This window comes from Buceros rhinoceros, unplaced genomic scaffold, assembly GCF_000710305.1.
Source record: "Buceros rhinoceros silvestris isolate BGI_N320 unplaced genomic scaffold, ASM71030v1 scaffold14162, whole genome shotgun sequence".
Classification (NCBI taxonomy): domain Eukaryota; kingdom Metazoa; phylum Chordata; class Aves; order Bucerotiformes; family Bucerotidae; genus Buceros; species Buceros rhinoceros.
The window spans coordinates 1,470-13,022 of record NW_010397309.1 but is presented as its reverse complement, the minus strand read 5'-3'; the positions used below and the strand labels follow the sequence as shown (position 1 = coordinate 13,022).

The 11,553-nt window shown below is 40.3% G+C and overlaps 1 protein-coding gene across 1 annotated transcript; it reads right to left on the bottom strand.

Moving 5' to 3' along the window:
• Positions 1–1,751: 1,751 nt before the first annotated feature.
• LOC104502255 (leucine-rich repeats and immunoglobulin-like domains protein 3) lies at positions 1,752–10,291 on the bottom strand. The gene is made up of 7 exons (XM_010146205.1): positions 9,970–10,291; positions 9,195–9,476; positions 7,561–8,013; positions 7,194–7,352; positions 5,925–6,068; positions 5,562–5,837; positions 1,752–2,471 (listed from the first exon to the last, which is right to left on the bottom strand). The coding sequence occupies exons 1-7, from the start codon at positions 10,181–10,183 to the stop codon at positions 2,227–2,229; spliced, it is 1,773 nt and encodes a 590-aa protein (XP_010144507.1). The 5' UTR covers positions 10,184–10,291; the 3' UTR covers positions 1,752–2,226.
• Positions 10,292–11,553: the final 1,262 nt, after the last annotated feature.

The following is an 11,553-nucleotide window of genomic DNA, read 5'->3' as shown; positions in this document are numbered from 1 at the left end:
AAAAAAAAAAAAAAAAAAAAAAAAAACATATTTAAGGGAGAAGATGAAAAAGTAATAAAATGACACTGCCACTGTTTCGAACCTTCCCCCACTACAGAAAATAAATGTAAACCTTTTTTTTTCCATGATGAAAAATAACATGGAGTCTTAAAGACAGACATTAATTCTGGAATGAAAGATGCTCTTACTGTTTTTAAGAGTTTTTGGGGTTTTTTAGATATGTCAAAATATGTTTTGGTTATTTTAGATATGTCAATAAACAATGTCTGGTTACAAACACAATCTATCACAGCTTCCAACTCTTCTCCTCCTGAAAAAGCTAGGATCACTGGGGGGAAAGAAAAAGGAGAATTAAGTGAATCAAATTTAAGATTTCTTGCTGTATTGACTTACAGCTTTTTTTTTTTTACTCAGGAAAAATTAATCTCTTTCAAAATGCACTTAATTATAATCAAATACCCATACCAATGTCTGTCACCACATCAGCACATCTGGCAGCAATGAAGGCAAATTAACAATAAGCCAGAAAATCTGGCAATATGATCAACGAAAGCATGCAAAATCCATTCTCTACACTTGGACCACCAGTGTCTAAGGATGGATTAACTTCCTGTCTCTAATACCGGTCCCTAAATTAAAGGGAAATTGCATCGCAATCTGGGTACCAGGTTTCTGGCTACAAACAACAAAAAGCCCTTAGCTCAGCTGCACCAGACAGTGAAACCACTGCTCAAGCTTTACCGTGAGGTCTAATGGCCTCCTCCAACAGCTGCTTTTAATTGAGTTTAAAAGAAGCTATTTGGCAACTATGTAAGTTTGCACCTTCAAAGCAGGCAGGTTTAAAAAGCTGATGTGCTGTAATATTAACCATTTTGGAGTCTTGCTGTTTTAATGCAGTGATGACAACAGGATTCACAGCTTTTTAAAATACTAGGCATCTGCATAAAAAAACATAACAGTGTTTTCACTTAGTTTTAATTACCATTTGATAGTAAGCAATCAAGCAATCCTCTTTCTCTGACTTCATACAGTTAAAGCCACTGGATTCATTACTGCAGGTTTAATACAGCAAGAATTTACAATTGCTCAACTTGACTGAGCAGTTGAATAAAGCACAGATCTCATCTATAACCAGAAAAGGACAGCCGAGTAAAGAACAGAAGCGCGAGTTAAACCAAAGAACACATTATCTTGGATCACCTTCTCATGTTGGCCGTGGAGGTGGTTGCAGAAGCAAAAAAGAGGGAGAAAGGGTATGGGAAAGCAAAGACTAGGGTAGGCACTGCATATTTGGCAAACACTTAACACCAAGGCACTTAGAAAACAGTGGTGCTACCAGGCAGACAGCCAGTACCCTTTTCCTTCTTTTACTAAATAACTTGATATGGACTTGCCCATCTACTGTGCATATCCCTCCACCAGAAGCATGCAAACTATTTGCACACAGACAAGGGCAGACTGTTGGTACTACAAGCTTGTGTGCACAAAAACTAAGAACATGCACGCACGCATCTGACAGCAGAGATTCACAAAGTGGAGGATTTGGACTTATTTTGGCACCAGTAGCTTCAACCCACCTTACCAGCAGTTGTGGCAGGACCACACCCTCTCTTAGAAGATCAACATATTTAACACAGTAAATATAAAGATTCAAGTTTTAGTCAAATAAAGGTGCAAAGAAGCAATAGAATGCACCGACACATAAGACAATATTTATAGACATAATACACACTTTCCATTCATCACACACTATGCAGGTCAGAGACCACATGGCAGCATATTTTATTAAAAGTAATGTGCAAATAAGATGCATGATACCTGCAAACAGCATGGAGTTTCCATTTGTGAAAAGGTACAAGTAACAGTACAAAATCAGAATGCTTACTATTCATTTCAATAAAATGAAGTCTGACATAGAAACACGTACGCTGTATTATTTACACCATTAATTTACAAAAGATATTATTTGCATAAAACAAAGCTATAAAATAATTAGAAATATACTATTTTTATAAGGAATGTTTTCCCTGTATAAAAACATAGAGCATTTTGGCAATTATGCTTTCTTTGAATAAAAATGCATTTATTAGTTCTGAATTCATAGCATCATGTGGTTTCTTTCTTCCCTTCTTCCTTACTCCTTTTTTAAATAAAATTCCGCACTGAGGTAGTAGTATGTCCAAGTATTTCTTTGGTTCCAGAAATCAATGGCAGGTCCAAAAGGAACTATGTGTCCAAATCACAAGATTGGAAAGTAGAAGTCCTAAAGTTTTCAAAGGACTGTTTGTAAGCATAAATGCTGTTTTCTCCTCTAGAAACTGTCCTTTCCTTTCCATCTTCATCTGCCTCTGCATTGAAGTCCAGTGAGGCATGAGGATTATTAAGGGGGTTTTTTGCCTGGCAATTTGCTGGCAGTCTAGAACTTGAAAGAGAGTCCAGCTGAGGCCTCCATAAAGGCTTTCCAAATGTTCCTGAAAGACAGTAAATAAGTACAGAAATACTTATGCAAACAGTTTTGTGTCTCACTAAGGGCTGCACGTTAAAATGCAAGTCAAAGATCAAAACAAGCAGAAGTTCACCAAAGTAGGATTTTACTTAACTGTTATTTTATCCCTTTAAAGAAAACATCCGTGTGATCACAAGCATAAGGCAAGATTCTGCCACCTGAGACATTAAAAATATTTCCAAAGTAAATGTATATCCACACACAACTTCATTACCTTTGTTTTCGTGACTACTCCCATGCCCATTTTTTCTTTGGGGAGGGTGGTGAGCAGAGAAGCAGGAGTGCAGACCAAACTGCAAATGTATCAAAAGACACTTTCTAATGCAAAAGTCACACTAGTCTCCCTGTTTTGTTCTTCAGTGAACGAATGGCACATGAAATCCACCACGCAGTTCAGCAAAAATAATAAAAAACCCCCAACAAACCAACATGTTATACAATATCTTCCTACTGTGCAATCGGAATGTTAAAACAGTCTTCTTCTGGCTAGCATCTCCTGTTAACAGTAAAGGTCCCACCAGCCACATTGCCCATTCACATCTATTCATCTCTTTGCCCACAAGACGCTAGAACAAACGTAGCCTGAAGAGGATTTAGCATTTCAGTTTAATCTTCATTAACAATTATCTGGATTCACTAGCCAGAATATAATTAGCGTGCCTGTCACTCTTCACCATTGGGAAGGTGTTAGCATCAACACCTCTGTAAGAAGGACCTTCTCTTTTTTCAGTGAAGATGTAGCCGTCACTAGTCATTGTGTCTGTAAGTGACACTCAAAAGACTTGTTTTCAGAGGACAACGTGCCACAGGCTGGTTTTGAAGAACTCAGTTTTTATTAATAACTTAACACTATAATCATTATTAAATTTTGCACCCACAAATCCACGCTTCTAGTTTTGCCTAGCTGCTGGAAGGAAAGGTTTCAAGTAAAACTGTAATCTAAGAAGTTACTAAAAAATTTATTTGGACAAGGTCCATATCTGCATCAATGACTTGCAGAGCAATTTTGCTCCTAACACAACACGAAAGGGTGTTCCTCACATCACCAAAGCTACAAATGAATCCTGTCTTAAAAAAAAAATAAATTCCAAGCTGTGAACTTTCTGGCTCATGCATGCATCGATAGTGATGTTAATGCCGGCTTTTGTCTTCACTGTTACTGTAGAGGCAAAACGGGAGCTGAATTTGAAGACAATAATGCTAAAGAAGTGAATCCACAACTGAAGACAAGAAATCTACCATGATTTCTTCCACAGCCACCACCTCCAAGACCTAACCATAGGATATTTCAGCCAAGAGTGCTATTATGAAGCATCCAAAGCAACAATGATGCAGCTTGCATGGGGTAGTAGCTCAGAGAACTGACAAAAGAAGTAGCTCTGCATAGATTTTTTAGGACAGAAAGGGGAATGTGAGCCCTTGAGGTTGCATTAACTCCTGGATATACCCACATAAAGTAGAACTACTTTCTGCAGGAGACATGTGGTAAAGCCCTATCTGCACAGTCCCACCACAGCAATAGTGGCAGGCAGCCAGGACACTGTGTGTAGTCCCAAGGCCTTTGCCAGCTGTCGTGGCATCTGCAACATTTTACATCTGGCTTTCGAAGGGGGAAAACTTCAGAGTTTGTACATCCCTCCCCACCTCCTGAGAACAAAGACCCCAGTGATGCACATTCCCCCAGGTCCCCTTGCAGAGCCAGCAGATCCAGGCCTTGATCAACCATGTTGACACCCCAGCCAGGAGACAATCTACAGTATCAGGGCAGCATTTGGTGCTCAGATATCACAGCAATGAAAACAGTATGTGGGTTTCTATATGGTTTAAAACAACCAAACAAACTAACATCCAAAATCCAGCGACAGTCAAAGGTAAAGCAATGCTTTTCTCTTTCCCCTTCCCCTGAAATCTGGATTAAAATTGTAAATCCTGAATTAAGCTTCAGGAACTCTTTTGTCAGAAAAGAAGACAAAGGAAGAGTAGAGAGGGCATTTTTCCTATGTGTCTTACTTTTACGGGTAAATAGTTCAGGATCACTGGGTTATACAATATATCCTCATACACTGGCGTTCAAGTCTCTCCACATGTTCTGAGCCCTTCTGGGACCTTGCACTCCTTTTGCCTGCTAGGCAAAACTTCTGATATGCCTGAAGTTTGATAAGGTGTATTTAAGTAAATGTCCTAACATTTATGGAAATCTGCTAGCTATATTAAGACAAAAGAGGAGAATCGCACCACTCATGAGATTTTTATGTAAGCATGAGCTATCAAAGACTCCTGGTAATCTAAATATGCTCATTATGCAGTTTTAGTATAATTACTTCTCTGTTCCTATACTTCAGACGTTTGGGATGTTGCATCTAATGGTCCTTAGAAGTCAGGTTTCTTGAGAAGCAGAATAGGGCTCGCAGTTATACCAGAGGTGAACCACTGGACTACCACATAGGACCTGAAGACTCCTTCGATATGCATTGCTGCTGCTTCTGACAAAGCCCCAAGCTGCTCCCTTTGCAACACCGACTAGAGCTCATCTCCTAGCTAAGCCCTGGTAGGATCCAGAGGGCACACTGAGTTCTGGGACATCCAACTGTCTTCATGTACTGCAGTGGAGAGAGTGTGAGCTTGCATGTACAGTTCAGTTCTGTGAGCCTTAAAAAACAGATACTGCAATATAGCAAGTAACTCAATGAGGAAGAGTGAGGAAGAGAAGGTAAAGATAAAAACACATGCAAAACATCAAGGACAACTCTCAAACTGCCTTTCCTCCACTACTTCCTGTCTCTCCTGTCCTCCTTTCTAAAGCATGTACAGCATGTGGAATATATTACCTTACCAAATTCACAGACACCTGCAAAAAGAAGCCCATGCAAAATTGCATAAAATTAGGTTTTTTTACAACACAAACTAAATGAGCATCTACACATGACTACAGAATTATCTACTGTAAGAGTGGGAAAGAAAAATCTGAGAAAACAGGGGTTTTTAGTGTTGGAAGTAGGAAACAAAATAGCAAGAATACCAGCAGCTTGAATGAAAACCAATAGCTAGAACATACCCATGAAAGTGCTGTTACTAATAATAGATGAGGGTTCCAAACTTCTGTTTAAATCGAATATGTCTGAGTTCAGACTTTTGCTTTTTAATCTAGTTCCTTCATTTTGAGTATAAACAGAATTAATCAATTTGCTACTTGTAGCCTGCATCCCAATAATGCCAACACACTGGTCAAAGGGATCTTCCAGTGGAGGTAAGTATTGATAGCATTCTTTTTTCTTTAAATATCCAGACTCATAAGGGTCCAGGCATGCTGTTCTTTGGTCAGGGCTGCAACCTAAAGAAAATAAAAAATTGGTTTTATATGGATTAATCATAGCACAAGATCAAATCAGGACTAAAACTTTTTTTCCCCTCAACTTACTTGCACTGTATGCTTCAAAGGCCTCAGAGCCATATGCGTTTCCTTTTAAATACAAAGTCCCTGAAGTCCCCAGATAGTGGCATAGGAATGGATCTGCAACAGCCTCCAAGTCTGTTTCACTGCTGTTATCTAGATGGCAAATGCCTTCAAAATAAAATTGACTTGTCAGTGTATGGTCTTTTCTTAAGCTTCAGCTTACAGTTTCTTGAGTAAATTTAGTTCTTTTAAGAACCCCGTCTGTTCAACTAAATTTCATAGTGTATTTAGAGCTTGCTTAAGTTCAACCTAAACTTACTTAACCTAACCTTTTGATGAGAATTCTAATTCTAGCAAGCGTTCAATTAATTAGCTTGACAGAGAACTCTGTCACACTGCTTCATTATAGAGTCCCTGTATAACAGAACTAACCCAATCATCGGGATCAGAACCAGGGACTTCCTTCCTCTAAAACACTGGAGGCCAGGCCCACGCTCTGTCATGCAGCCACCTTCTGGAGCACAGAGCACTAACAAGAGAATGCGTGTGGAGGAATATGAGGGAGTCACTGGCTGCTCAAACAGCTATACTGACATTCAGCTCACTGGTTCCTGAAAGCTGTGGGCACGTTCTGTTGTTCTTGCTCCACAAACAGGATGATCCCCTCACTACCCTATAACCACAGAACTGTCTCACCACTGCGCCATTCCCACCTGCCCCAACTCCTGACTGTATCTCAACCCCAAACCCTTCCCAGCAATGTGCCTTTTCCTCCCTAGCCTGGGTATGTTCTGGATTTTCAGGGACCAGATGTATAAATATTAAATACTCCAGCTTTTAACTTGCAGTCACCTTAAATCCTTTATTGACTCTGACCCTAATGACTTTTCTAACAGGAATGTTTAATCAATTATATTACATGAAAGTTACACTGGTATTACCACACATGCCTACAGTCCATTAAAAGCATCCTTTTCAAGATATAACAGAGGAAGACAGGCTGTTCTAACTCCTTTTGGATAATCGTTTTACAAATGTTATCAACAGTTTAAATTTACCCTTGAGACTAGAGAAAAACTTAATGATTTAAGCAAAGCCACCATCATTTGGATGAACGGAACAAAATTACTGTTATTATCTCATTGAAACAATCCCATGCAATAAATTTCACATCCTCTCTTAAACTTCAGCAAAGATATTTCTTCAGTGTTATCTTTATTAGTTAGAAAGACCATAGCCAAACTGCAGCTACTCAAGCAATATGGAAAAATCTGCTTAAAATTTTACACCTACCATTACTGTCCCTCTGCTGCAAGAAATACCCTCCCATGGAAGATGTAAGGAACTGATGATGACTGCCATTTTCAGATGAAACATATCCATCCTGCCTTTCAGCCAGTGTCCCCTGGGATGACAGGTAACTTGGAATGTCAGCAGGCAAATTTGTTTCATCTGTGAGGAAGCAAAACACACAAAAGCCATCAGCATACTTCAGAGTTTGTAGAACCATTTTTAAACTTGCCAGCAAAGTGCTGAAGGTAGCAAGTAATTCGCTCTTCTGACTCTGAGTCAAAGCACACAAATGTTCCTACAATAAAGTCACTGCAAAGCAACCACAAATATTTTTTTTCTTTCCAAGGCAAACCTTCAGTTTACACACCTGTATTTGTGATGCTGCAATCTTCATTTCTTCTTCTGGTGTGGTAGATGATGACCACCCACACCAAGGAAGTGCCCACAACACAGCAAACCACAGCTATGATCACAATGCCAACTGTGGCCCATCCATCATCATCAAGTGACGGGGCAATGTTTTGAGGAGAGTCACAGGTGGGAGTAGGAATCACATTAAGACGGATGTTGCCTCTTTCTGTTCCAAGCGTATTAGACATTTCACAAGTATATTTCCCAGCATCTTCTACATCTGTATCCACAATAATTAGTAACTGATTGCCTGCAGCAAAGAAATGTCTTTCTGTTACCACGAGAGGGCTGTCATCCTTAGTCCAGTTCAATCGGGGTGCAGGGCTACCACCAGCAATACACTGCAAGACTGCAGTTTCACCTTTTGTTACAGTTCGATCCAGCAAAGGACGCAAAAATGATGGTGTTTCTGCAAAGAAAGCATAAGCCTTATATTCCAAATGACCTTGCAAGAATACATGTCCCTTTCCTTTACATCTGAAAGGGAAAAGCTAAATTAAATGCATCAGTAAGGCCTACTGAAGCTTACTGTCATTCTCAGAAAAAAACCCAAAAAACAACACACTCAGGGAATTTGAACTTGGAGCCTACAGTTTACTTGTCAGTTGATCAGACCTAGACGCTTGATGACCTTAGAAGGTCATCATCATGGCTTGGCTTCGCGAGTGAAGATCTGGGAAGGGCTTTCCCCACGCTCACTGCAAGCGATGAGTGCACCCTTCGGGCCTGCGCGGTGGATTTTTTAGGTGAGGCACCAGCGTGCGCGGAACTGGCTCCACCCTTTACACCTGAGGTTCATCTGCCAGGGCCTAGCGAGCTTGGACGGTAACAGAGAGGTCCTCACGTCATAGGTTTTGTTAGAGTATCCTTTTCTTAGATGATGGATGCCTTACAGGGCTAAACGAGCTCTATCTGCCTGGGTTTGGAGTCAGAGTTGTCCTTCTCCTAGGATGGTGCCCGAAGGCTAGTGAGCCCATCCTGCCCGTGGACACACTTTGTCTGACCCTTCAGTTGAGAACTGTCTGGCTTGGGAGACCCCACCAGAGGCACATGCCACCACCAGCACAGCTCTCAACCTCACAAGGGCACACAAGCTCCTTCCCCATGGCAAGGGGGTGCCCGTGAAAGAGTCGCTGCTCTACCTCCGGACATCACAGACCCGGGCACAGGGTGGCCGGGGCCTGCCAAGAACTGGAGGTCACCTTATAAGGTAAAAAGGCCAAATCAGACATGCTCAAGATTGCAGAGAACTAGATTAAAAATTGTTAATAAAACATCAGGAAATTAAAAGTTAAACAAATTCTCCTGTCTCTGACAAAAAGAGCAGCCCTTCCCCACCCCATCCCCCTGCATATCAGACACACTGAGAAATGTAACTAACTTTTATTATTTTGCATCATAATATTGATTATGTGCTGGAGTATTTCTATCCTATTTCTAATCTATAAACAAATTATTTCAGAATATTTTTATTTCTATACAGCACTTTCATAACATTGCTGTTTTTAAGTGGTTGGTGATTTCAAAAGTGCTCAGCAACAGTTTGGTTCTTCAAGGGGATTATGCCATTAAGGACCGCCAATGTCTTACCTAGTACTGTTAATGTTGCGTTAGCTGAAATGCTTCCAGCGGTGTTCTGAGCTGTACAGCTATAAACGCCTGTGTCCTCGATCTTTACATCAACAATAAAGAATACATCATCTTCAGGCATGACATGCATGCGCCTCTTGCGTGCTGCAGGAAAATCTGTTCCACCATCTTTCTGCCAAGCAATCTGTGGGACAGGATGCCCAACTGCAGCACATTCCAAACGTGCCATTGCCCCAGCACGAATAGTTAAGTCCATAGGGATCTTTGTAAATGAAGGCAGCACTAAAGAAAAGTTAGTGATACCAAAATGAATAAATGAAACACACTTTTCCTTTTTTTTTTTGCACAGCATTTTCTTAACATCCTTCTTGGGCCTAAAAATGCTAAAGAACCTAAATCCATCATGAGTCAGTAAAGAGAACAGAAGGGAGCTGTGGACTGTGTGAGACAGCCTAGATCAAAATGCCATTCCTCCTAACAGCTTCTTACATGACCTTTTAATAGTACCTTGAAATAGAGTACACACTTTCCTCCTGTGAAGAAAAGATTAATGTTTTTCCATCTTGTTACATAGATTTTGTCAGATTTACTACAAATTTGGTCTATTATTTTTTCAACACAATAGGGGTGGATGTAAAACTGAATAGTGATCTCGAAATAGATATATTTTAAGAATTAATCTCAGCTTATTAAGGAATCTTCTAAAAGACTCAGATGATAAGAATGGTTAGAATCATTCTACTTAAAGTCCACAAGCAAAAAGTAACATACTTACTGTTTACTGTAAGTTTGGCTTTGACAGAGTAGGATGAGCCAAAATGATTTGAAATAACACACTGGTATTTCCCTTCGTTACTGAATTCAACATTGCGCAGTCGAAGGATGGTAGTGTACTCCATCACTTCACCACCCTGTGCTCGGAGGTGTGCGTAATTCTCCATTTCAGCATCTTGCAGTAATTCATTGTCTTTCTTCCATGCAAAAGTCATTGGGGAATCACTGCTGCTGGCTGCTGAACATATAAAACTCAAATTGGAGCCTTTGATTGCTGACTGGGTTTCTGGCTGGACAGTGATCTGTGGTTTAGGAAAATCATCTGCACAGAAAGGAGAAAAAAGAAAAGTAACACAGAGGAAGACAAAAAAAATAATATATGTGAAGCCTGAGGACTCTTTCTAGAAAGAGTTTGTAAGCCTTGTTTTATAGGTCTGGGAGAAGAGTCAGATAACTGTTTATAAAATAGAAGCACAATGCTTTAGTTTTAAATTTTGTTAGCCTTAGGGCATTTAAAGATGCCATATTTATGAGTTTAGCACACCAAGTCATCTCATATTGAAGAGAAAGCACATTTAAAAGCAGACTGTGTGAACCCTTTGTTCAACAGCAGCATTAAAGAGAACTACACCCCAACATCCGTAAGAACTATTTTGAATGTCAGCCATGAAGCCCTCCCTTCACCTTTATACCACCTCAGGCTGCTATGAGTCTTTCTTTATCAAAAGCATAGTTGTTCTGCCATCAGAAACTGCAAGTTAAAAGTTGAGGGTTTTCCCCAACCCTACAAAACCCAGTCATGTACAAAAGTTGCCATTTCAGTGATTTGTGGCTGCTTGGTTCACCTTACAAACACAGCAGCGCTGAAGATCCCTTAAGAGGGCAGCACACAAGAATTTCACGAGATTAGGTTTTGGAGCTACCTTTACAACTGGAAAGTTACCTTCAAAGTGCCATTTATTCCGTCAATTGCATGTACATCGCACTTACAAAAGGAGCGGGCAATTAAATGCTTGGTCTGTCAAAAGCAAAAACCTTAGCATATTCCCAGCTTTCAAGATGTCTCCTATCTCCTGACATAGACACAGGTCCAAACTTCACAGGAACAGCAGAAAAAGCTCCGGGCTCCAAATACTCCTTACAGCAGACCCTGCCTGCGCTGCAGAGAGTCAGGCTTTACCTAGGACCTTTGCCTCCTTACATCTCATTTGTTTGGTAACAACATAGGAGGGTCAAGAGTTATTTCCTTGAAGAACCTCCACACTGAACTTGAGCTGCCTGCAGAACACTTGCGAGTCTAGAGTTGTGCTCCAGCAACAGGGCAACATGGATCCCCCAATCTGGGACCCTAAGCAAGGGCCTTAAGAATCTCCCAGGCCATGTGATTTTCATGCTTCATACCCAGGCCTTAAGTCCTCCATGACAAACTATACCATTTGCAAACTGAGTTGATACTTTCACTGACTTTGCACAGGGATAACCAAGTAAAACATTGTAAATTCTTAAATTAGCCTCGTGAAAGGATAGGAAAACATACTTCACTCTGTTTTTTTGTGATACTGATAGAATTATAAAATATTTTAAA

Bases quoted from the DNA above. Each gene is read 5' to 3' on its own strand.
- LOC104502255 (XM_010146205.1), bottom strand. From the start codon at position 10,183: ATGACTTTTGCATGGAAGAAAGACAATGAATTACTGCAAGATGCTGAA. The intron at 8,014-9,194 runs GTAAGACATTGG...CTTTCTTTGCAG, and splicing joins CGCAACATTAACAGTACTAG to AAACACCATCATTTTTGCGT. The intron at 7,353-7,560 runs GTGTGTAAACTG...GCTTCCTCACAG, and splicing joins TTGCAGCATCACAAATACAG to ATGAAACAAATTTGCCTGCT.